We start from the raw sequence: 24,741 nt of genomic DNA on the forward strand, positions 1-24,741 counted from the left end.
AGCCCGTGGTTCTGTGAAACACTACAATTTTTCTCTTCAGAATGGTTTCAAATTTACCAATATCACTAAAAGTAACTGCTGTTTGCTCGTCAAGGCCTGCCTGATGGTGCCATCTCCTCCCCAGTTCTACAGCACGGTGATCCGTGAGCTCAGGATCAGAGACGTGTGCGAGGCTGATTGCAAAACATAACTGATTACCGGTATTGTTTATAATATACAAATGACGCATTTTCTTATTAAACAGTTCACAGTCTAACGTTCCTGCAGCTTTACGCTTAGAACCTCCTGCTGGGTCATTAACAACCTGAAGAACAAATTCCATGTTATTATCTACAGGTATATTTGCATTCGATTGTACTAAATCGTCGAGGAAGTTTTCGAAAGCAGGCAGGATCATATTTCCATCATCTGTAACAGTAAATGTGATGTGACGATTGAGATTTTCACCCACTAATTCCAGCTGCACAACGTCGTTACGTCTGGTTAACGATCTCGCAGCGTCGGCTAATTCAATTATAATACGCATGATGTCTGTATAGAATGCTGCTAAATCTGGAACGTTACTTGGACAGGGCGGCGGTATGGTAAAAGGTCTCCTTATTTCATGGTTATTAAAATGTTCACGTTCAACCAGAGCTGGAGGATCTCGCTCTATTTGATCAGAACTAACCGCTACTCCCGTATTGAAATTACCCCCGTGATGATCTGCGGAGTGTGACGTAGAAGGATTCTGATGAGTGTCAGGTGGATCATTTTCCTCAATGCTGCTGTGTGGAGACGGTTCGCTGTTCAAATCGGAAAGAGCCTGATTGATTACGTTTAAAACGTCACCGTGCTGATGTTCATTTATTAAATTTTCACTGTTAGCAGGAGATGCATTAACGGGGATTTCGTTAAGTTCATTAACTAAATTTCTTATTTCATCCAGGGCAAGTCTGATTACTTGATCAGAACTAACCGCTACTCCCGTATTGAAATGACCCCCGTGATGATCTGCGGAGTGTGTCGTAGAGGGGTTATGATAATTTTGCTCAATGCTGTGTGGAGACGGTGTGCTATTTTCTTCTGCATTAACGGGAATTTCGTTAAGTTCATTAACTAAATTTCTTATTTCATCCAGGGCAAGTCTGATTCGGTTATCCATTTTCTATGAACATAAGAAACGAAAATAAAAAAAAAACTAACCTACAGAAAAAACAAAAAACAAAAAAAAACAAAAAAACACAGTGATCAGTTCAGTTTAAAATCACCTTGATGTCACCAAAATGCTTCTTTAACAGAATCTGACATGCAGCCAGAAGCGTTAACGATGAGGCCTTATTACGAAGATCCCGTGAGGCTGTAGAGACTGTCTTCCTGCGCTGTCCGTTTCTGTGACCAATCTGTCCTACCATCAACGTAACCTCTGTAAGGAGAATGAACAAAAAATAAATAAATTGATAATAAATATATATATATATATATATATATTGAAATAATCACATTAAAGCTGAAAAAAAAAAAAAAAAAAAGGGAATTAAAATTAATTCAGTATGTATGTATGAATTAAAACGTACCGTTCATTAAACCACTCACTAGCGTTGCTCGGGTTTGTAGCGCAAAGAGTCGCTGTCTTTTGGCCGGGGTTAAATATTCTGTAAAAACAGAAGACAATAAAAAGTTATCTTACGCTGCGCAGCACAGCGTTCATAAATAAAACGAAAATAGTTTTTAAAATACACAAGTTTTTTTTTAAATCTTACTCCGATTCTTTGCGGTAAAACCTCCAGATTTCACTTCTTGTTGGACTGAAACTGTGCCGTTCTGCTGAAAGCTGTCTTGATCTTTGAAAAGCGACCTTCTGGTGGGCGGATTTAATGTGGCATCTTTGGATGTATCTGTAAACAGGTTTATATGACATTTTTATTGAACTATGCTTAAAATACATATATATATATATATTGTTTTTATTTAATTTTTATTTCCTTACCTTGCTCCTGCTCGACAACTATGTCTTCCACAGAGCTCTCAGTCGAATCTGTAAAAAGTTTTATCTGAGGTTTAAAACAAAAGTCTCTAATAACACATAAATAAAATACATTCACTCTCAAAGAAAAACAGTTAGTTCTTAGGACTTACTTTCTGGAGGTGCCGGTAACTTATCCGGTGTGTCTTCAGGGGAAATGATGATAATTGGCGGAGGAGTATTCAAAGAATCTGTCGTAATTTCTGTGTTAGAAGAAAGTTCAGATGTAGTTGGGAGTTTTTCTTGTTTGGAAATAATTCGCCTTCTCAATTTGGAGTGTGGATTCCAGCGGCTGAACCCTCCAACTTGATCATTCGGGTTTACCTCTCTCATCAAATCTATAAATTGAAACATTGTCAAGGGTTAACTATAATATATATATATATATATATATATATATTTTATTGCATTTAACATTTACTTACCATAATCTGATTGTGTCAAGATGAAATCATCAAGGTCATCAGCGGTGGGTTCTATGACAAAGAAACAAATATATATATATATATATATATATATATATATATATATATATATATATATATATATAAAAAATATATATAAACAAAATTTGAGAACATTCACATGCATTTAATGATACTTACTTACTTACTTACGTTTTAAGATGTCATTGTGCTTTTGTGAATTATCAGAAGAAGAAGCCACAATTTCCGGGTTTCCTGAAATATTTACCGACATTTTTTCTTGTCAGTACTGGTATTTTTCAATGTAACAAGTGTTATGGTTCAAAGACATTCAGCATTTGAAGACCCTGACACTGAGGTTAACCAATGAAACAGAGCCCCAACATTTACACACAGTATTTATACCAGAACATGACAGTGTTATCTCAACTGCAAAGACTATGTTTTTAAGACCAAAACCCTTCTTGAGTTCAAAGGTGATATGTTATCTAAGAAACAGACGTAACTGCCCCTTCCTGACATCGCCCTAACAGTTGGATATGGTATAACTGTAACCCTGTAACTCTAAGATGAAAAAGTAAAATGTTTTTTAGAAAAGCTACAGGTAACTTAAATTATCATTCCTTTTTTTTTTTTTTTTTCCTAAAATGGAGTCTCTCATGATTCAAAAACAAACACATCATTGCTAGTCAATTTGTAACTTGGAAACAGTATACTGATGTTCTTTTTTTTTCTGTTAATCTGATATTCGTCTTACCTATTTTCAGCTGCTTTTCCAGTATGTTGACGCAGAAGCTGAAGGTTTTTCTCGTTCCATCGATGTAGTGAAGCACAATTTTTTATTTATTTACTTTTTTTAGGTCTTTTCTATTTTGAACGGATTTAGACAGGCTCATATATTCAACAAATAGGTCCTGCTGTAAAGCAAAATTAACTTACAATTCTGTCAGGTTACATAGTTCCTTTATTAGGATTTCACGTGATAGGTCAACATTAAGTTGATTATACCTTTAAAAATATAAAAGGATGCGTGTCTTTTTTTTATTGTTTTGTTTTTTAGATGTATTAACGCCTGAAAAAACATACAGATTATTAATAACACCCTTAAACACACCCCTGTGTTTTAATTGACTCATTTAAGGTATCGCCCCTAATGACGACAACCAATCAACATCCACTGTTACGCCCCTTGGACACACCCCCCCCCCCCTGCCCACATGGCAACCACATGGCGCCCATATGCCCCCCACCGGAAGTCCCGCCCTCACCGGAAGTCCCGCCCACCTGTCAAAATGTTTGATGGAAGGGTGCACTTAAATTCTCTGATGCAGGGCTGATTTAATCCAGAATCTGTCTTACAAGTGTCCCTTAATCACTGGTGAACTTGATTACAACTAAACACATTTTACAAGCAGCAGACTGCGTGTTAAAACCGCTACATTGAACTCTCCTGAAGTTCGGTAATATTTGCGACTTTCCTGTCAGCTCTATGAGTTTAATAGATAAGTCTTTACTTCTGACTTTACGTTACAAATCCAATTTTACCACGTCCAGTTCTCCACCTGCGTTTGCTCCCTCCATCCTGAACACAGGTGGAAAACATCAATCAGAAGCACTGTTGGCTTGTGGGTTGTGTAGTTTGTTTGACTCACATTATAGTATAGGCTTCTTGGAAAAAAAACTACACAATGGCGGCGTCGATCCAAGTTTTTTTTTCTTAAAGTTTATAACAAAGTCTCAGTTTTACATTTCCAAGGACAATTGATCCTAGTTTATTCTCCCTCCTATTAGTTAGCTCCCACTCCCGTCTGCTCCAGTTCGTGTTTTATCCTGAACCGTCCCAATCACGTGATCTTTACTGATGCTGTCTCCCGTCCCGCGGGATTCCCGTGGGAATCCCGTGGGACTCCTGAAAAAATGTCAGCCTCTACTGCAGTCACAAGTAGTTCTCCTAAAACACAAAATCCTTTTATGGACCTGTTACAGTAAGTGGAAAGTACAAACATTGTTTAAAGAATAAATATTTCCATAACAGAAAAAGTCCATAATAACTTAATACATCATTAATTATTTGATATGAAACCTGTGGTGGAAATAAATTCTGATACCATAGATATTCCTGTAGATTTTATGGGTAAAAACATCAGTTGTTTTTAATGGATTTCCTGAATAAAACTGCAACATATTTATGACCTAGTTTAAACTTAAATATATTCTGACTATGATTGTTATAAATGTTCTAAATATATTAATGTAGCAAATTCTATAGAAAGTTCAACTTTGTCTCATCAGGCTGCAGAATACTTTCTAAGAAGTCTTGAGAATGTGAGACGGGTCTTTTTGTTCTTTTGGGTCACCAGTGGTTCTGGCCTTGGAACATTTTTATATAATTACTGATGATGATTATAACCAACAGTATTAAGGCAAAGCCACATCCCAATCACCGGGGCTCACTGTGCGGCCAAGACCCCCTGATGGAACCTGGCGCCCCCCAGCCGACGAACCGGGCCCGAAGCCAAGAATATCCAACCTAATGACAAGAAACATAGATCTAGAAAATATTACTGGTACCTTTAGTGTCATTCTGTTAAGACCTGCATTAGTTGTTATATCTACATTTATATTTGTTGGTTCTTTATCATTTTAAGCCAGAGTTATTAGGAGCCGCAGGTTGCAGACCGCTGGTCTAGACGGTATCAGGGAATGTAGCGATTGTAGTTCTGAAAAGATGGTTAGACATTTATTTTATTTTTGTTTTTGTATAAGTAAAGTCTGATCAAGCAGTCTAGTTTATTTATTTATTTATTGCTGGTTTAGCAAAGGACATCTTCAGTTTAATTAACTTCTATGCTGGACATTGAAAACGAACTTAGAGTGGCAGTCTCACATCTGCAACCCAGATTTGAGAAGGTCTGCAGCAACAAGCAGGCTCACACCAGCCACTGAATGACTTGGCAGGCCCAAGCTTATAGTGAAGGTCTGCTAGGAACGTCTGGTGGAGCCCTCGGTCAAGGATGTCTTGAACTTCCACCTCAGGCAGAGCGATCCAGGAAGCAAGCGGCTGAAATGAGCTTCCTCTGCAGAGTGACCGGGCACTCCTTTAGAGTTTAGAGTTTGGGTGAGGAGCTCAGCCATCTGGGAGGAGCTTGGAATAGAGCCGCTGCTTCTCCACATCAAGAGGAATCAGTTGAGGTGGCATCTTTTCGGATGCCTCCTGGACGCCTCCCTCAGGAGGTGATCTAGGTACATCCCACTGGAAGGAGACACACTGGAGGGACTGTGTCGCTCAGGTGGCCTGGTAAAGCCTTGGGCTGCCCCCCGGAGAAACTTGAGGAGGTGTCTGGGGAGAGAGAAGTCTGGGCATCTCAAGTCTGCTGCCCTTGCAACCTGGTCCCGGATAAAGCAGAAGATGACAAACATGATTTTCGTTAGCTTATTCTGCATCCATGTTTATTAGCCTGGTTTAGTTTTCCTTGCTCAGTTTTGTTTGGGTTTTTTAATTGTTTCAAGGACGATGGTTCACCCTGATCTGGAACAAAGATTGGACTGAGAACAAGAACTTTGAAAGTTCAGAGACCTTCAGCTCTATGGCCGTTACTGATTTAGTTATGGGCCCATCCATCTGGACAATGAGTCCTTTTTATCTCATCAGATCATTAACCCTTTGAAGAATTTGTCTTCAGATATTTCTTGTCCTAGTGTTAACGTTAGAACATGTTTCTTGTTAGGTGCTGGTCTGGTTCAGGCCGCCTTACCTTGGCCAGGTCTCTGAGCACTGAACACCTGGTGCTTCAGGTCAGTGCAGGTAGCCAGCAGTTCTGGAGTAGATATATTTCCTGGTAGCTTCATTTTGTGTTCTTCTAAAAGGAGTTCATTGTGTCTTTTTGTTTGACTTTTCAGATTCTGAAAAATCCATTTTCTGGCCCATTGTGCCCAACGGGCAAACCTTGACATTAATTGCTTGGAGATGAAAACTATCCAGAAAAATGATAATAAGATTTGTAGTCTAAATATGAAAGCAGTGTACAGACAGGTTTTTACAGTAGCTTCTTTAGGATGATTCAATTGCTCTATAATAAATCAATGTAATCAGACCTTTGCAATGACAATAACCTAAAGAAGTGACACTTTACACTGGATTAAAGATAAAATTTGTCATGCATGGATTTTATTTTACACGGCAATTCACGTGAAATCAGCACCGACCATTGTGTAGCAACCAAGCTTGGTCACCGTGTTCATTGTCTACTGTCTCTTTGATGGTAGTTACAAGCTATTCTTCTTCTCTTCATTTTCTGTCAGTTCTGTTGTTCATCGTCTCCTCTCAGAGCGTTTCGTAGACTCCTCCAGAACTCCGGCCTCCTCTCCTCCTCCTGAGGCCACTCCAGGTAGGTGGTGGAGCTCATGAGTTTGCGCAGTTTGCAGAAACGTTTGGGGATGTCATCCTTGGACAGCGGCTCCAGCAGGATCAAGATGGCAGCGTCTCCGCCAGCATTGAACAGCCAGAAGTGGGAGAAGTCCAATTCATAGCGGCACCAGTCGGACTGGACAAAGTTCTCAGAGAGGACAAAAACAGTATGACGGCTGCGCTCAATGGCGCTCATAATGTTGTCCATGATCCAGTGTCCAGGAAGGAAGTCCCGCTTGTGGAGACAAAGAGTCAGTGGTGATGTTGGATTCACCGGGTCTGTGTCACTGTAACAGGATAAAAAATGAAGCCAGATTATCATTCAGTTTCAGTCCTTTATCATAAACATAATTTATACAATAAGTCATCCAATAAACAGTATGTATAACTTAATAAACTCTGTGATTTATTCAAACTTTTAAACGTGACAAAAGGTGAGGCTGGTAAAATACTGCTGCCACATTGCATAAATCAGATAAACAAATAACCATGCAACCACTTAAACAACTAAACAGTGTTTAGTCAGTTTAAAACAAATAGAAATTACATTGTAGCTATGTTTCTGGATGACTGCCAGTGACAGTAAACAAAGTGCTCCATGCAGGTTGAGATTTTATGTAAACAAAGTCATGTACGTTGCCCATATGGCTGCTGCATCTTTGAATAGCACCTGACAAGTCTATGTGCGGCCTCCTGCGATCATCTCACCGAGGAGAAACTTTGAGAGACCAATGTGACTGGCAGTCATCTACGAATTAACTGAACCAAAGGCACAACATATCTTCAGTTCCTTTTTATTCCTTCCTGACTGCCAGTCGCAGTAAACAAAGTGGATGACTTATACCAGCAATGTCACAAGAACGGGGTACCCAGCTATCCCTCAGGAGATAGAAGCCAGAGGCCGCTGAAGCCAGCATGGCTTGTGCCCTCCGTCGAAGTGCTAGAAAAGTGTTTAAATGTGCACTGAGTCACCCAGGATGCTGCCGCACAGATGTCCCCCAGCAGCACACCCCTCATCTCCGCCCAGGACGTAGTCACACTCCTGGTTGAATGGCACACGACACCTGACGGAACAGCGGCACCCACAGATCTATACGCCAGTGCTTACAAAGTGCTTGCTCCCCGTTCTTCCCACTATGGCATGCAAACTCCCAACTCGATGGTCAAGTTCACATAGTCTGGGGGAAAAACCTTAGGAAGGAAAGTGATTTTTGACCACAGTTTCACCCCAGAACTATTTGTCTTCCAACGCAAGTGCGTGGAGCTCACTGACCCGGCTAGCTGTAGTTTCTACTGGAAGAAAGGTCCTTTTCAGCAATACCATTATTAAGTGAGGCTGCACACATCAAAGGGTGGCCCACTCATAGCCTTCAACACCAACCTTCTGGCCCCTTAGAGAAACTGTGTCAGCTAGTAATGCACCCCCACTTGTCTGATGGCAGACAATCGAGACTGCCAGTCAATCGTCAAAAAGAGATTCAAGGTACCTCAGAATGTCCTGCAGGGAACAAAAGACCAGGACCAAACCCCTATCACTGCACCATTGTGCAAAGCGCCACCAACAACAAGCATAAGCCTTTAATGTAGAAGTAGCACTGGCATTCTGTGTCTGGTGGATTGAGGGCTCCAGACCTGTTAGGGACTGCCAGCCCCCTTCAGCGACCACACTATCAGCTGAAGACGGCCTGGGAACAGATGCCACACCTTCCAGTCCATCTGGGACAACAGGTCCCTTGTCACTGAAAGCCGCTACCACTCCCTGTCCAACAGGCAGAGGAACATTGGAAACCAGACTCTCATGGGCTACTCTAGTGCCACAAGGAGAGCTGGGCTCCACCAGAAAGAACCACAATGGGCAATGTGCTGTGCTCTTAAAGGCAATAAAAACAGCCTTGCTCTCACTGAACCGATCCCAGATTCTCTGCACCACCTCAGGTTGCAACATCCATTCCCCTGGGCTGAGCCTTTTGCAGGACAGGCAGTCTGCCACAGAGGTCCTCCTGTTTACGTAAAGTGCATTGCAGTAATTGAGCAAGTTCAATAAAGGCATGTATATTTTTCTCCAGGTCAAGCCTTGACAAAACTGGCTTAAAAGTTTTTGCAAAACAGATCTGATTGATTTATCCAATTCAAAATCCAAGTGCATAATTATTCCCAAATGTGTTACATTCTGTCAGATGTACCACTTGAGGGAACAAAATTTAATGAGTGGGTTGTGTGAGGTGCTGTTAGGCCTAAATAAAATAACCTGTTTTACTTTCATTGAAGCTCAAAAGGTTCAATGCCATCCAAGCTTGGACATCTACAAGGCAATCTAACAGGTTGGATGGAGCATACATTTTCAGATGTTATAGGTAGGTATGGCAGTCATCTGTTTAGCATTTAAAGGAGAGGCAATGTTTTCTAAATATGGACCCCAAGGGGAGCAAGTATAAAGAAAACAGAAGAGTATCAAGAAATGAGCCCTGAGGAACCCCGCAATAAAGACGGGCAGAGGCAGAAAGCAAATTTTCAACACTAACGCAGAACCTTGTATAACTCAAATAGGAATGAAGCCAGTCTAGTGCTGCACCTTTAATACAAACCCAGTGCTCCAAACGAGAGATAAGGATAGTGTGGTCCACAGTATCAAATGCTGCCATAAGATCTAAAACCAAGAACCACAGAGTTTTCTGAGTCGTTTGGTAAAAGGCAAATGACATGAAAAAAACCTTACCAGTGCTGTTTCTGAGCAATGTAAACGTTTAAAACCAGACTGGAATATCTCCCCAATGCCATTAGTTCAAACAAAGGCATTCAATTGGGTAAAAACTATTTTCTCCAATATTTTTGAAATGAATGGGAGTTTCGAGATTGGTCTAAAATTTCAGCAAACCCATGTAAGTGATTATCATTATTGCTAAGAAATATTTTTTTAAATAATAATTAAAAATTATAATTCAGATGCATTCTAACCAAAAATAATTTCTTACAAACAGAGATGAGAGAAACACTCTGGTGGTGTAATTAATTAGCTCACCGCACTTAATAATTACAAGTAGTTAACTGTCTAAAATATAATATGTAATTGATAATTATTAACCAAAACAATGCTAAATGTCACTGTGTTATCAACTGTTTCACCAGATAGTAGGGAACACTAACCTTATGCCTACAGAACTTTAACACAAATTTATTAAACCAATAGTCCCTCTTACAATAAACTGTAATTAAGCTTGGACTATTCTATGAAAGGAGTACTTTAATAACCAACAATAAGAATGCGTACTGAGTGTAGATGGACATCAAACAAGCAGTTTATGGGCTGAGTTTGAATGGATCAAAACTTTGGATTGACTTGGAAAATGGAGGGAAAATCAATGGACAGCTAAGAGTTTTCCACCTAGGAAGCGCTTCCAGGAGCTGCTTCGCTTACCTGCTACCAGCTGAAAGTGAATTGCTCCAGCACACAGTCATAAAACCCTCCAAGACGCGAACTCAGTGAAACACAAAGCGCCATAAACGGTGAAACAGGGAAGATGAAAACGAGGCTCAGTTTGCAGCCTCAGTCTGCTTTAAAGTCCACTTTAACTCCAACTGAGTCAGCGCTCAGTTGGTCAGAACACGGTGAATGCGCTTCAGAGTTCAACAATATTCAAACAGCAATCAGAAAGTTCAGCATAAACTTCAGTAAAACATTGCATGTAACATACAACTCAAAAACATGTTGGGTTAAATAAATGGCGACTGTAAATCACCCTAAAGTATCCTACTTTATCCCGCCCTGGCAATTTCTACACTATCAATAGAAAAGAACAAAATTACTTGGTGTAGCCTTCGTTGGAGCAGCAAGTAGGGGAAGGGTGGCTACTCAAGAACGGTCAACTTATCCTTTGGGAAAGGGGAAAATATGATGGACCGTTGGCAGTGAACTGGAAACAAACAACAAAGAGGAGAAATATGTATCCCTGGAAAACCGCTGTGGGTTTTTCTTACTTGACCAGTGCACTACAGACACGCCTTCCATCGGGAAATAAAATCTCCTGTTCTTCCTATCGCAGCAAAATTTACAGCGTTGTCAAGCTTCTAATGAGGTTGGCCAGTGATGAAGAATGGGGTGAAAACATGCCTGCGAGCTTTTGATTCTCCAGAGACGTGACAGCTTTGAGTGGTAACTGGTCTCGGCTTCATCAGAAATATCAGTTAGCCAAAGCTTGAGCTAGCATTTACAACTTCTGGGGATGACGTCAGAGCTGCAATGCATGCTGGTAGGAGCAGTAGCAGTTTCTGAGCAAACTGGACGATGGCTCAAAAGGCCAGGTTTTTTTTTAATGAAAGGATTGACAATTGCTTGTTTAAAAACATCGGGGACCACACTGGAAGTAGTGTTGCTATTTATAATAGCAAGAACTGAGCCTCCTATTGAAGGAAACACCTCTGCAAAAATTGATGGAGAGGGATGCATCAGCAGCAGAACCTGAAGGTTTCATTTGGCTAACCACCTCTTTAAGAAATGTAAATGAAACAGGCTAAAATGTTTTTAACGCAGCCAAGCACGGAATAAAATCTGATGGGTCATGGGTAGGTGGTTATATCGCTAACCTCATGGACTCCACTTTGTTAACAAAGAAACAAAGACTGGGGGCCATTTAGAATGATACTTATAGTCTTAAAAAATGAATAGGGATCATGACAATTTCAAGCAATTATTTGAGAAAAATAAATATTTTTCTCCTCTTTTACAGTGTTCTGAGAACATTTTCAACAGTCTTTCACTGTGCTTTTCCGCACTGATGTCTGACTGTTCGAGTGGAATTTAACCAGGGCTGAGGATTACTTTGGTGAAAGCAGCAGTGGTCTAAGAGACAATACACAGACTTTATTTATGAAAGCGGAGGAGAGGCTGGAGCGTGAGCTTTTAACTCATGCACAAAAGAAATGTCAACTAAAACATGTTTGTGATCAGAAAACACTGCATCCCCAGTTTTCAAATCAAGAACAGATAAACCATATGCTAAAACCAAGTCCAGAGTGTGCCCCCGCTGATGTGTAGGGCCTACTACAGACTGTACAAGATTGAAGGGCTGAATAAGATTTAAAAAATCCTGAGCAAACTGCTTATCACGGCAAGACACATTAAAGTTAAAATCACCAACAATTCAAATACAATATTTAGGCAAAATTTCAGCCAAAAAACAGAAAAGTCATTTAAAAAATCTTCATTATACTTTGCTGGTCGGTATATTACCGCAGACAGTACAAGTTGAGAATGGCCCAGTTCAAATACAAGTAGTTCAAAGCTGGAAGAGGGAACCAGGACCTGGAGTTTTTTGCAGTAAAAGCGATCCTTAAAAACAGTCAATATTCCTCCATCTCAACCTGATGTATTGGAGCACTGAAAAATAAGCAGTTGGAAAGCAAGAGTCCAGAAAAGATGCAGGACTCACCAACTCTCGTCCAAGTCTGAGTCACAAAAAGGAAGTCCAATCCATTAGAAGAAAACGTCATTTACAATGAACGTTTTATTTGTTAAGGAGTATTTATTAGCGCCATCCTTGTAGGAGCTGCAGGATGGGTAGAAGTTTTTCGTGAAGTCCAAGCAAGTGGACCCAAGTTTAAAATTTGTAATCTACAACTCCAGAGATGCGAGAGACGTCGGTGACCAGGGGTGTAATAGATACCAGAGCCCACAAATGGAACCAGGCAGGAGATGATGGATCCAGGAGGCGCTTGGGGATGCGATAGCACCATAACCAGCTGGAGCAGTTGCTGAAAAAGAAGCAAAGCAGGCTTTAAGCCTTACCAGCTGACCAGCATGTTTGCCCCGGCTTCTGTGAAGGTGCACCCTGGCAGGTAGGGAAACGCCACGTGGCAGGTACGCAGGCACATCCAGTTGGGCTGGAGGACACCTTGTTCGTTGCTCCTTTAGATTAGGACTTGTGGCAAAAACAGAAGATCTAAAAGTGCCTGGCGTTTATAGAACAGCAGTGAGTTTATTCCAGCAACTAAACTAAGAAGCAAAATGGACTACACACAATTGACAGAGGTAGATGCCAAGTAGATGCCACACTGGTGCCATCTTGGTTTTCTTTCTTTCTAGCAAAGGAGAAAACATTTGTCTGCTAAGATAAGGGTCAGATTTATGGCATATAATGGAATTATTTGCCATAAGAGATTTATTCTTTATAACATGGCCTCATGCACCCAGTGGTTTCATTCAAAAATCTACATACACTCATTCACTTAAGGTAGGATGCAAGAGGCAAAGCATGGTGTAAACCCAATGCCAACAAATTTTCTGGTTCATGACCCAACCAACAGTCAAGGAAACACCATTGCAAATAAAGAAACTTTAGGATTACCTTGGCTCCTCCAACGCAGGTACCAGAAAGTCTTCCACCCAGCTAGCATCTTTTTCACTGTAGGAAACAAATGCATCAAAAGACAGCAATGGTTCTGATCCATCCATGTTTCTTTGTTGCCATCGTCGTTGGGAACCTCTCTTGGCCTTGAGCCACGCCCAAGTCATTTTCAAGTACCAGAAGGTATGGCATCGCCAAAGCAGGACAGAAACCAGCATCCCAAAAAAAAGGGCGACCCCACAGCTGACAGACACAAACAAAACGGGCCAGCACTGGATAATAGAAAGGTTAACTTGACTCACTGCCTCCCCCTGCAGGTAAAGAGGGGAGTCACAAACATAACTCTGCTTTCCATCTGTTATTTTCACATCTCCACTTCCCACAAGTTGTGAGTGGAGGAAGGTGACGAATTCACATGAGCAGACGAACTTGTTGTGGCCTGCTTCCAGGTTCTTGAGTCGTCTGTATGACTGAAGGTCTGAAAGGCCGAACACGTTCAGGGTGTTTAACTGTAAAAGTATAAAACAAGAATAGAACAGCATGGGGAACACAGAGCAGACAGAACATGACACATTAGATTGTTTGTTACCTGTATTGTAAGGGTTTGCAGATTGGGGTAGTGCGCCCCTGCTGGTAACCTCAGGAACTTGTTCCCAGAGAGGTGGAGCTCTCTCAAAATTGGCAGTGTCAACACAAATTCTTTGAGATCATTATAACTGAGATCCAGCACCTTAAAAAAGTACGTATGAAATAAATAGAATGTATGTTTTCAATGGGATGGTTTACTTCTCTCTGATCCAGTCTCTATACCTCCAGAGATTTTGGTAGACAGGGAGTGATGGTGGCTAGCTTAGCCCTGGAGATGTTGAGATACCTCAGGGTGGACGGCCAGGTGCAAGTGTGGGGCATGGAGCTGTAGCTGGTTCTGCTAACGTCCAGATGGGTTAGTCTGGTGAGCTTTGTGACCAGACGGCTCATCGTGGAAAAAGACTGGACACAAGTGGACAATTAATAGACAGATGTATGTTGGCAGAGAGGAATTTTACACAAATTTCATCTCAAGTTTAATGCCGACACCTTTAGGTGGTTTCCACTTATGTTTAAAACTCTGAGGGTCTGGAGGGTCTTTCCGCTGTCACACAGCATGTAAGGCAGGGTCAGGTCGGTGAGCAGGTTGTCGGAGACATCCAAGTATTCTGTGTTCACCATCATTTGGGTGTTGGTACAGGATAACAAGAACATCTGAAGGTAAAATTGGAACAAATCTATGAGGTGGGAGTAAAACATTTATCAAAATATACAATTTACCAAACATTGTATCCTGTACAATTCAGCTAGAAAAAAACTCAAACAAATTAATGAAAAATAAATCATGAATAATGAGATCTAATAACTTGGGTGTGTCTGAGTGTGCACCCTTAAACAGTATTGTGGCTTCTTTGGTAGGAGCCTGTCAGCATCCTACATCCTGTTCATTTTAGGACAACAACTTGCCAATATTTCCTCCCTTCTCAGTACTGTTCTGCAAATCGTTCAGATTGTGAGGACATCACTTGTCCACAGTCCTCTTCAGGTGAACCATATGTTTTCTGTCAGTTTAGTTCTTCATGCTGGCCAGGTCCTCTCAAAACTTTAAGTTTCCTATCAGAAAACCATTGTTTTGTTATTGGATGGATTCTTAAACTCATTTTGGAGCCAAAAATATACTTTTCTTGCAAACATTAAGATTTTGGATCTAAACTGGCTGGAAAAACAAACTTTTTATATTTTCTTGAACCTTGATAAAAACGCCAGTTCCAACTCAAGTAACCCCAGATCATGATGCTGCTACCTCAGTGTTTCTGTGTAGGGATAGTAATATTTTAATCATGCCCTGAGTTGTTTTTGCACCAAACCCACTTTTTAGAAATTGTTGAGAATTAAAATAATTTAGTTTCATACTATGTGTTAAGTTTGCATGTGTGAGCATTAAAACTGAGATATAACATGTGGGACTGCAGGGAGACAGAGGTCACAGCAGGCTTCAGGCTGGAGGAAGGGTCAATCTCAGGTCAGGATGTTTGCATGATATGGGCAATAAAGTACTCCCATAGGAGTAACTAATTTATAGTGGGGAACGTACACGGGAACGCAGAAAACTCCATTAGTGACATATGGCTTCGTAAACAAACCGTCAGCTTTGAAGTAAGTGTATAAAATGCTTTAACACTTATGTTAAGCCTCGCTTTGCTGACCGAGTCTCTCCCAAAGGGCCCTTTGGTAAATCTTTCTTTCTTTGTATCATTCTTTTTGTATTCAATTTTACATTGGAAATCATTGGACTTATTATTTACCAAATTAAACTTGTGTTAATCTTATTTTTCTGCTCTTCATCTGTTCTTTCTCACGACATCCGGACTGGGGTGAGGTTGAGGCCGTTTTATTATATCTGCTAGAATTATTTTACCTCAACAAATTCTGGCCCAAAAGTTGAAGTTTGGTTTCTTCACACCATCTTCCACAAGGTTTTTGGAGACTCTAGCAAGGACCATGTGTTTTAGGAAGAAAGGGCCTGACATGAACCGTTCTTCTTACTCCCGACATATGGAAAGTAAAATAGCTTATTGTCGCATGTTGAATAAAACCAGTCCTTGATGAAAGTAGATGTGGTCTGCTTCTGTCTCGCTTTCAATAGTTTAGTAAGAACATCCATATGTTCTTTTAAATATTGTAAACTGCTGTCATTGTGCTTTGGAACATAATTAGTCATCTGAAATTATTTTGTATCCGTCCTCCAACTATTACGTTCTTACAATGAGATCATTACTGGGGATGATGTAAAATCCTTCAGCTAAAACAGGAGTGCCTAAGTCCAGTCCTAAGAGTTCTTATCCTTAAACGTTTTGACCACTAAGATTTCCTGCTCTCACAGGCCTGTTGGTTCTTCTTCAAGAAGCCCTCCTGTTCTCCACTTGTTACCTGGACTAACTACACCTGTTTGAACTCGTTATCTGTATAAAAGACACGTGTCCACACACTCAACCAACAAAATCTCAAACCTCTCCACAATGGCCAAGACCATTGTGGAGAGGTGTTAGGAGAGACGCAAGGTCCCCCTGCACCATATTGAGGGAAGGATGGATGGGGCCATGTATCGGGAGATCTTGGCCAACAACCTCCTTCCCTCAGTAAGGACACTGAAGATGGGTCATGGCTGGGTCTTTCAGCGTGACAATGACCCAAAGCACACAGCCAGGGCAACTAAGAGTGGCTCCGTAGGGTCCGTAAGGTCCTAGAGTGGCCTAGCCAGTCTCCAGACCTGAACCTAATCGAAAATCTTTGGAGGGAGCTGAAAGTCCGTATTGCCCAGCGTCAGCCCCAAAACCTAAAGGATCAGGAGAAGATCTGTATGGAGGAGTGGTCCCAAATCTCTGTTGCAGTGTGTACAAACTTCGTCAAGATTCTGAGTCTGATATCTGTAATGGCAAACAAAGATTTTTGTACCAAATATTACATTTTGTTTTTCAGATGTATCAAATACTTACATCATGCAATAAAAAGCTAATTAATTACTTAAAAATCACACAATGTGATTTTCGGGATTTTTGTTTTAGATTCCGTCGCTCACAGTTAAAGAGTGCCTATGATAAAAAGTAAGGACTTCTAGATGCTTTGCAAGAGGGAAAACCTGCAAAATCGGCAGAGTATCAAATATGTATTCTTCCCACAATATCAATTTAATTGATACCAACTCACATTAATACCATGTAGACAGAGTTTAACCTGCTCTATGTGTGAAGCGTGTTTTTCACCTTTGCGTTTATGATGGACAGCTTTGTCTGGTACTGCAACAGGAACGTCAGCTCTGAAGTCATGGCAAACTTTAAAATGTCTATAATAGTGACGTCACTGATGAACAACTTGCCCAAGCTGCTCAGATCTGTCCGGTTAGCACGTATCCACCTAACACAATGACAGGAAATGCCTTGGCCACATTAAATGGTAAAACCTTAGATTTAGACAAACAACCAAGTCAAATATGATTCATACCCTTACAGATTCATGTTGAAGTAGTCTTTAAATTTTACTCAGATGTTTCTTGTGACTGGAATTAATATTGATGTTGTGAAAAGACCCTGTCAGGGTGCCTATTTGAATCTCGGCCTGCGTTTCTACCACAGTCTTGTCTCTCTATATTGACCCTAGGTATGAGTATGTATGCAGATGGTCGTTTGTCTTGTGTGCCTCTGTGTTGCCCTATTATGGCTGTAGCCCCACTCCCACCCATTGACTTCTGGAAAACCATCTCTCTCTGACACCTTGAACAGCTTCTTTAGACTCTTTGAAACTCCAAGCAGCAGAAGGTCTGAACAACCACCTCAGCCGGAGGAGCAGCATCAGCCTCTCGTCTTGCAGCTGCACCAAGTGACCTCCACTATGAAGAAGATCATCATCAACAAAGCTGCAGGTCCAGACATGGTGTCGGGTCGGAAGCTAAAATCATGTGCCGACCAACTTGCAGGAGTGTTTTTGGACACCTTCAACCTCTCCCTGCAGCTTTTCATGGTCCCTACCTGCCTGAAGTCCTCCACTATTGTGCCTGTCCCCAAAAAAATCAGCCATCACCTTCCTTAATGATTACTGTCCGGTTGTCCTGACCTCGGTCATCATGAGGTGCTTTGAAAGGATCATCCTGAAGTGCATCAAGGACGCTGTCCCTGCTGGCCTGAACAGCCTGCAGTTCACCTATAGGTAGAATCGCTCCACAGAGGATGCTGTCTTGGTAGCACTTCATATGGCTCTGACTCATCTATAGCACCCTAACACCTTTGTTAGGATGCTATTTGTGGACTTCAGCTCAGCCTTCAACACCACCCATCCTGACATGCTGGCCATGAAGCTCCACAACCTTGGTTTATCTGCAATACTTTGCTCCTGGATCAGCAATTTCCTCACCAACAGGCCCCAGGTGGTGAGGATAGGGAAACTCACATCTGCCCCATTGATCCTCAACACCGGCACACCACTGGGGGGTGTTCTCAGCCCTGCCACCTTCACCCTATTCATTCACGACTGCTCTGACATTCACTAAAACAAACATGGTTGTGAAGTTTGCAGATGATGCCACTGTGATGGGTCCCATATCTAACAATAATGAGACCCACTACAGACAGGAAGTCCTCAATCTGACTCAGTGGTGCTCCAGGAACAACCTCATCCTGAACACCAGCAAGACCAAGGAAGTCATAGTGGACTACAGGAGGTCCAGAAGGACTGAACATGCTCCTCTCTACATACAGGGAGAGGTGGTGGAGTGTGTGGACAGCATTAAGTTCTGGGCATTCTCATATCCTGTGACCTCTCCTAGACTGAGAACACTTCCCACCTGGTAAAGAAGGCCCAACAACAGCTCTTCTTTCTCAGGAAGCTGAAACGGACTGGACTCTCTACTCAGCTACTCACAAACTTTTATAGGGCCACAATTAAAAGCATCCTGTGCCTCAGTGTGACAGTGTGGTATGGAAGCTGCAGGAAGCAGCAGAGAAATGACAGGTGGTGAAGACAGTACATGGGATTGTGAGTTGTTGTCTACCAGATCTGTACTCGACTTATGCAGCACAAGTCCAGAAAAGAGCCAGACACATTGCTGGAGACCACACCCACCTGGGCAGTGCACCGTTTGTCCCACTTCCGTCAGGAAGACGATTCAGGAAGACCACAGCTGGAACAAATAGGCTCAGAAACAGTTTCTTCCCAGAAGCAGTGGAGGCAATTGTCCCCCTACAGGCAGACACTAAACATCCCTTAGAGAAACTATTTCTAAGTCTATTTCACAATTTCACAAACAAACCACCTGCCCATCTCACAGACAATGCAGCACAAGCTACACTTTATGTAAATACCAAATACTGCATGCCATATTCCATAAGTGTTTCTTGATTTCTGCAGAGGTTTTAAAATTTTGAAATGTTTTAAATTATGTCTGTGCAATACATTGTATCTCTGGAGCTGGGTTTCAACAAAATTTCCTTATGGTGACATAATGACAATAAAGTATCTTGAATCTTGAATAGGCACTAGTCCCCATGTGAGACAAGGACAAGCAGGTCTAGAACTGAGCAGTGATCAATATACTGGTCCTTCTCAAAATATTAGCATATTATGATAAAGTTCATTATTTTCCATAATGTCATGATGAAAATTTAACATTCATATATTTTAGATTCATTGCACACTAACTGAAATATTTCAGGTCTTTTATTGTCTTAATACGGATGATTTTGGCATACAGCTCATGAAAACCCAAAATTCCTATCTCACAAAATTAGCATATCATTAAAAGGGTCTCTAAACGAGCTATGAACCTAATCATCTGAATCAACGAGTTAACTCTAAACACCTGCAAAAGATTCCTGAGGCCTTTAAAACTCCCAGCCTGGTTCATCACTCAAAACCCCAATCATGGGTAAGACTGCCGACCTGACTGCTGTCCAGAAGGCCACTATTGACACCCTCAAGCAAGAGGGTAAGACACAGAAAGAAATTTCTGAACAAATAGGCTGTTCCCAGAGTGCTGTATCAAGGCACCTCAGTGGGAAGTCTGTGGGAAGGAAAAAGTGTGACAGAAAACGCTGCACAACGAGAAGAGGTGACCGGACCCTGAGGAAGATTGTGGAGAAGGGCCGATTCCAGACCTTGGGGGACCTGCGGAAGCAGTGGACTGAGTGTGGAGTAGAAACATCCAGAGCCACCGTGCACAGGTGTGTGCAGGAAATGGGCTACAGGTGCCGCATTCCCAGACCTGGGCTACAGAGAAGCAGCACTGGACTGTTGCTCAGTGGTCCAAAGTACTTTTTTCGGATGAAAGCAAATTCTGCATGTCATTCAGAAATCAAGGTGCCAGAGTCTGGAGGAAGACTGGGGAGAAGGAAATGCCAAAATGCCAGAAGTCCAGTGTCAAGTACCCACAGTCAGTGATGGTCTGGGGTGCCGTGTCAGCTGCTGGTGTTGGTCCACTGTGTTTTATCAAGGGCAGGGTCAATGCAGCTAGCTATCAGGAGATTTTGGAGCACTTCATGCTTCCATCTGCTGAAAAGCTTTATGGAGATGAAGATTTCATTTTTCAGCACGACCTGACACCTGCTCACAGTGCCAAAACCACTGGTAAATGGTTTACTGACCATGGTATCACTGTGCTCAATTGGCCTGCCAACTCTCCTGACCTGAACCCCATAGAGAATCTGTGGGATATTGTGAAGAGAACGTTGAGAGACTCAAGACCCAACACTCTGGATGAGCTAAAGGCCGCTATCGAAGCATCCTGGGCCTTCATAAGACCTCAGCAGTGCCACAGGCTGATTGCCTCCATGCCACGCCGCATTGAAGCAGTCATTTCTGCCAAAGGATTCCCGACCAAGTATTGAGTGCATAACTGTACATGATTATTTAAAGGTTGACATTTTTTGTATTAAAAACACTTTTCTTTTATTGGTCGGATGAAATATGCTAATTTTGTGAGATAGGAATTTTGGGTTTTCATGAGCTGTATGCCAAAATCATCCGTATTAAGACAATAAAAGACCTGAAATATTTCAGTTAGTGTGCAATGAATCTAAAATATATGAATGTTAAATTTTCATCATGACATTATGGAAAATAATGAACTTTATCACAATATGCTAATATTTTGAGAAGGACCTGTAGTGAACATACTGACAGGTTGATTTCCTACCTTCCCTCGCCTGTCAGAGTTAGACCCACTATGGAGAGGGATCTCAGCGGGATTCCATCTAATAGCGACAGGAAGGAGACGGTTGCTTCATCAGACAGAGAAAGGTTACGGATAGACAGATTTCTGAAGAGAGGAACCACAGGAGAATCAGCAGCTTGTTTCTTTGCATAGAGTTTTGCTTCTTTTTAGTTACAACAGTAAAAAAGAAGATTACTGTCAAACCTGATTCTCCTGAATGTGTCTTTGAACGGCTGAACAGACACATCATTTGGCAAGTGGAGGTCCACCACAGTGATCCAAGTCTCAGGGTAACACACATCATGGAGCAGAGCTGCAGCCAATGCGATCTTTGATAAAAGCAGGCCGCCAACGCTTAGGGTGACATGACCCAGAGGCCAAATGTCTCCAAACGTACCAGAATCGTACCTGCAGAGAAAAGACAGTCAAAAGCAAGAGAAAATGGAAAACCACAATGGATTGATCAATAAAGGTTTGATCTTTTATTTGCTTTAACAAATAAATTGTCCAGCACTTATTTATTAGTATTTTGCTGAAGTTTGGATTATCCTTGGATATTTTAAATGCAATGAACACGGAAACAGAAACGAAAGGCAACAAAAGATGAAAGAAAAGGACAGAGGTGAGGCAAAAAGTTCAAATGGAAAGGAAATAAGAATGGAGGAGAGAAAGAAAAGGGAAAAGGGTCAAAGAAGTACAAGAAAACACCCCAGAAGTCTGCTTCTACACCTGCAGAAAAAGAAAAAGAATTAAGATATATCTGTGTATGTGTAAACACCTGAATCCAAAACCCTGTGGATATACAGTATTTGTGAGCATGCATGTGAATAAAAGGTTTCTATGTAAGTATATTCAATAGCGGGTGTGAGGAGTCACAGACCTGCCCCCCAGGACCAGAGACAAACACAGAAGAGATTGATGCCACAGACATCCAAAGCCCCCGCCAGAGCCACTGACCACCTCCCACTCCCATGAACCCAAACATCGCCACCCCCAACCAGGACATAGATTTTAAACACATGCCCCTGAACACAAACGCCATGAATTCCCACCCCACACAGGCACACCCCCTTAACAGAGCTCCACTCCTGAAAAGCAGGATCCCACATCCCAAAAGAGATACAACCCCCCCACCACCCACGCTGCAACCCTCCACTGCACCCCCCAAACCTGCTGTACCAACACCCCCTCCCCTGGCCGCGACAGTGAGCAGAGTAGCACACCACCGAGTCCACCCGGCCAGCAGCCTACCGCACCACACCGAGCACAACCCACCAGCCACCCCAGCGCAGGCACAGGACACAATCCACTGCCCTACCTACCCAATCACAGCCAGGTGCCAGGCAGGGGGTCAGAGCAGCAGGAGAAAGCCGTGGAGTAAGGCCACCACAACGTGCTAAAGACTGGGCACTCCAACAATCCCACACCACAAACCCTGAGGCACCCCAGCATGTTGGCTGCACACACCCCACCTGCACGATACACTCCTGTTGCAAACACCACAGCCTGCCACCCAGCCCCTCCGCCACAGCAACGCCATACCTTCGATTGCTGCCACCCACCGCCCAGCCGACCCCTCTCTATCGGACTCCCGCAGCCCCCCCCCCAAGCCAGTGGACCGGGCACCAAAACAAGCAACCAAAGCAAAAAAATATATCAAAATGATCCAGAGAGGACCAAAGTCTCAGCCCCGGTACCAATCCACCCCCTAGACCCGACTCCCAGACCTCAACACGAAGGCCTGCTCCTCCTCCTGGCCTCTAACCCCAAAAGACAAACAGATGGGGGTGTGGAAAGACCCCAATCCTACCACTGTCTGCTCAAATGTGGTGTTGATTCGTGTTGTTGTAGAGTGCCACCCCCCGCTGGACAGCAGCCGGCACCAGGATGTCCCCTTACACTCCTCACCCAGAGCCCTCAATGTCTAGATGCAACTTAACATTTAGAGGTGGGTGCAGGCACCAGAGGTGTGACTACTTAGATCCCCCTGTGGATGCCATTAAGTTTGCCCACCCCCATTGCTTTACATGTGCGTGTCATGAAAATGTTAAAACTGAGAGTGTCTAAGTTGAAGTTGAAACTCTCAAAATCTAATCCCTAGCTCCGTCAACCAGCCACCCGAAAAGGAAGCGTGCTGTGGTGACCAAGAGTACGGCGCCACTCCAATAAAAACAGCAGACCAGTTGGCCCAGCGCAACACCCGCAACAAGAACAGAGGGCACATGACCAAAACGCCCAAACATCCCCAGACCATGACACAAAACCAACAGTGTGTCCAGTCCTTGATGCCCCCCCCGCGTCCCAGCCCAGTATCAGACCGCAGCCACAGCCAGGCCAGCAGAACAACAAAGCACGCCCCACGCCAACACCGAGGCGGCCAAAAACCACCCACACTCGACCCAAAACAGTAGGCCAACCCAAATGCAAACCCCCAGTCAGAGGACAGAACGTAGCAAAAACGCACACAACAAACGCCGTGCACAAGGCTTTGGTAAGACATTAGACACCCAGGCTGACTTCGCCCCACTCCCTACCACTGATCTCCCCCCTGCCAGCAGAATGCACTCATTGTAGGAGAGAGCACCTGCAATGAGATTGTTGAAAAAAACCTCCCCGCCAGTTTAGGAGACTCTTAAGCCCATCAATCCATTGAAGGACCCCTGGGCAGGACCAACGTTCTTATCACAGAGTAAAAAAGCAGCAATGTCCACGTAAAACTCATAAAGTGCTCCTAATGAATAATTCTCCAAAGCTTCTGAAGATGTTTGTAAGATAACAAGAATGTCTGGGTGCTAATAAGGAAAATATAGAGAAATTAGGACTGGATACCTGGTCAGGTTGTTGGCATGCACTGTGAGCTCGTCGAGGTGGGTTACTCCTGATAGATCTTCTCTCCTCAACTCCTTCAGATCTGGACCTCCAAACCTCAGCCTTCTCAGTCTGACGAGTCCAAGAAACAATGAAGGGGAACCGAGACGGCTTGAAGAGACCAAGAAGGACATAAATCATGATAATCCTCACTGGTCTGTATTCAGGCACAAGGCTGCAAAAAACACTTGAGACTGGCATGAAGGTTCACCTTCCAGCAGGACAAAACCCTACACTTACAGCCTGAGCTGCAGCGTGATGATGTTTGTGTGTTAGAATGGCCCAGTCAAAGTCCATACCTTCATCCAACTAAGAATCCATGGTAAGATTTTGAGAATGAATGTTCACACATGCTCCCCATCCATCTCTTAGATTTGTATTTACAAGAAATCTTATTAGCATTTTTGCCCCACTTTGTGTTGATCTCTCACACACAGGATTACAAATTTAAATGCTATAAATGCTTCTGCAATGAGGTGTAACCTGAGCTCCTCACCTGTACGGGTTGTCGAGCAGGTTGAGGTGCTGCAGAACTTCCAGCTTGTTGAACCACCTGTGGTTGAGGATGGTCAGCTGGTTGTCAGAGAGATCCAGATCCTCCAGGTTCCACAGAGAGTCGAACGCTGCTGGATGGATCACAGCTAATCTGTTACCTGCAGGACAGAGAGGCCTGCATTCAGACACATTTTACTGGTTATTTCAGTTTGGATGCCTTAAATCCCATCATGGTTACCGTGGAGATCCAGAACCCTCAGCTGTGAGTGTCCAATCAGGTCATCTTGGGTCACCATGGTGATGTTGTTGAAGGAAAGATCGAGGCTCAGAGCTTGGTCTGTTACCATGGGAACGCTGGTGAATCCGCTATAGGAGCAGTTACAGGAGAGATGGAGGTCGCAGCGACTGCAGGACGGCCTCCCCTCATCCCCGTTTACCATCTGACCCCGCATCAGAGAGAGGAAGAGGAG

The 24,741-nt window shown here is 42.8% G+C and overlaps 1 protein-coding gene across 2 annotated transcripts in view; it reads right to left on the bottom strand.

Moving 5' to 3' along the window:
* Window positions 1-6,601: 6,601 nt before the first annotated feature.
* The window catches only part of LOC124880509 (toll-like receptor 2), a 39,211-nt gene continuing 21,071 nt past the window's right edge, over window positions 6,602-24,741 (bottom strand). The window contains exons 1-10 of one of the 2 annotated variants that reach the window (XM_047385658.1): window positions 24,510-24,740; window positions 24,273-24,429; window positions 23,738-23,887; window positions 21,113-21,316; window positions 20,891-21,013; window positions 16,971-17,121; window positions 14,257-14,421; window positions 13,990-14,169; window positions 13,769-13,909; window positions 13,176-13,688 (exon numbers count right to left, since the gene is read on the bottom strand). In XM_047385658.1, the coding sequence (XP_047241614.1) occupies window positions 13,176-13,688; window positions 13,769-13,909; window positions 13,990-14,169; window positions 14,257-14,421; window positions 16,971-17,121; window positions 20,891-21,013; window positions 21,113-21,316; window positions 23,738-23,887; window positions 24,273-24,429; window positions 24,510-24,723 (1,998 nt within the window). In that variant the 5' untranslated portion in view covers window positions 24,724-24,740. Of the gene's footprint in view, window positions 7,126-13,175; window positions 13,689-13,768; window positions 13,910-13,989; window positions 14,170-14,256; window positions 14,422-16,970; window positions 17,122-20,890; window positions 21,014-21,112; window positions 21,317-23,737; window positions 23,888-24,272; window positions 24,430-24,509; window position 24,741 lie in introns of those variants that run through there. The other variant, XM_047385657.1, reaches the window with a different exon arrangement.

This window comes from Girardinichthys multiradiatus, chromosome 14, assembly GCF_021462225.1.
Source record: "Girardinichthys multiradiatus isolate DD_20200921_A chromosome 14, DD_fGirMul_XY1, whole genome shotgun sequence".
NCBI lineage: Eukaryota > Metazoa > Chordata > Actinopteri > Cyprinodontiformes > Goodeidae > Girardinichthys > Girardinichthys multiradiatus.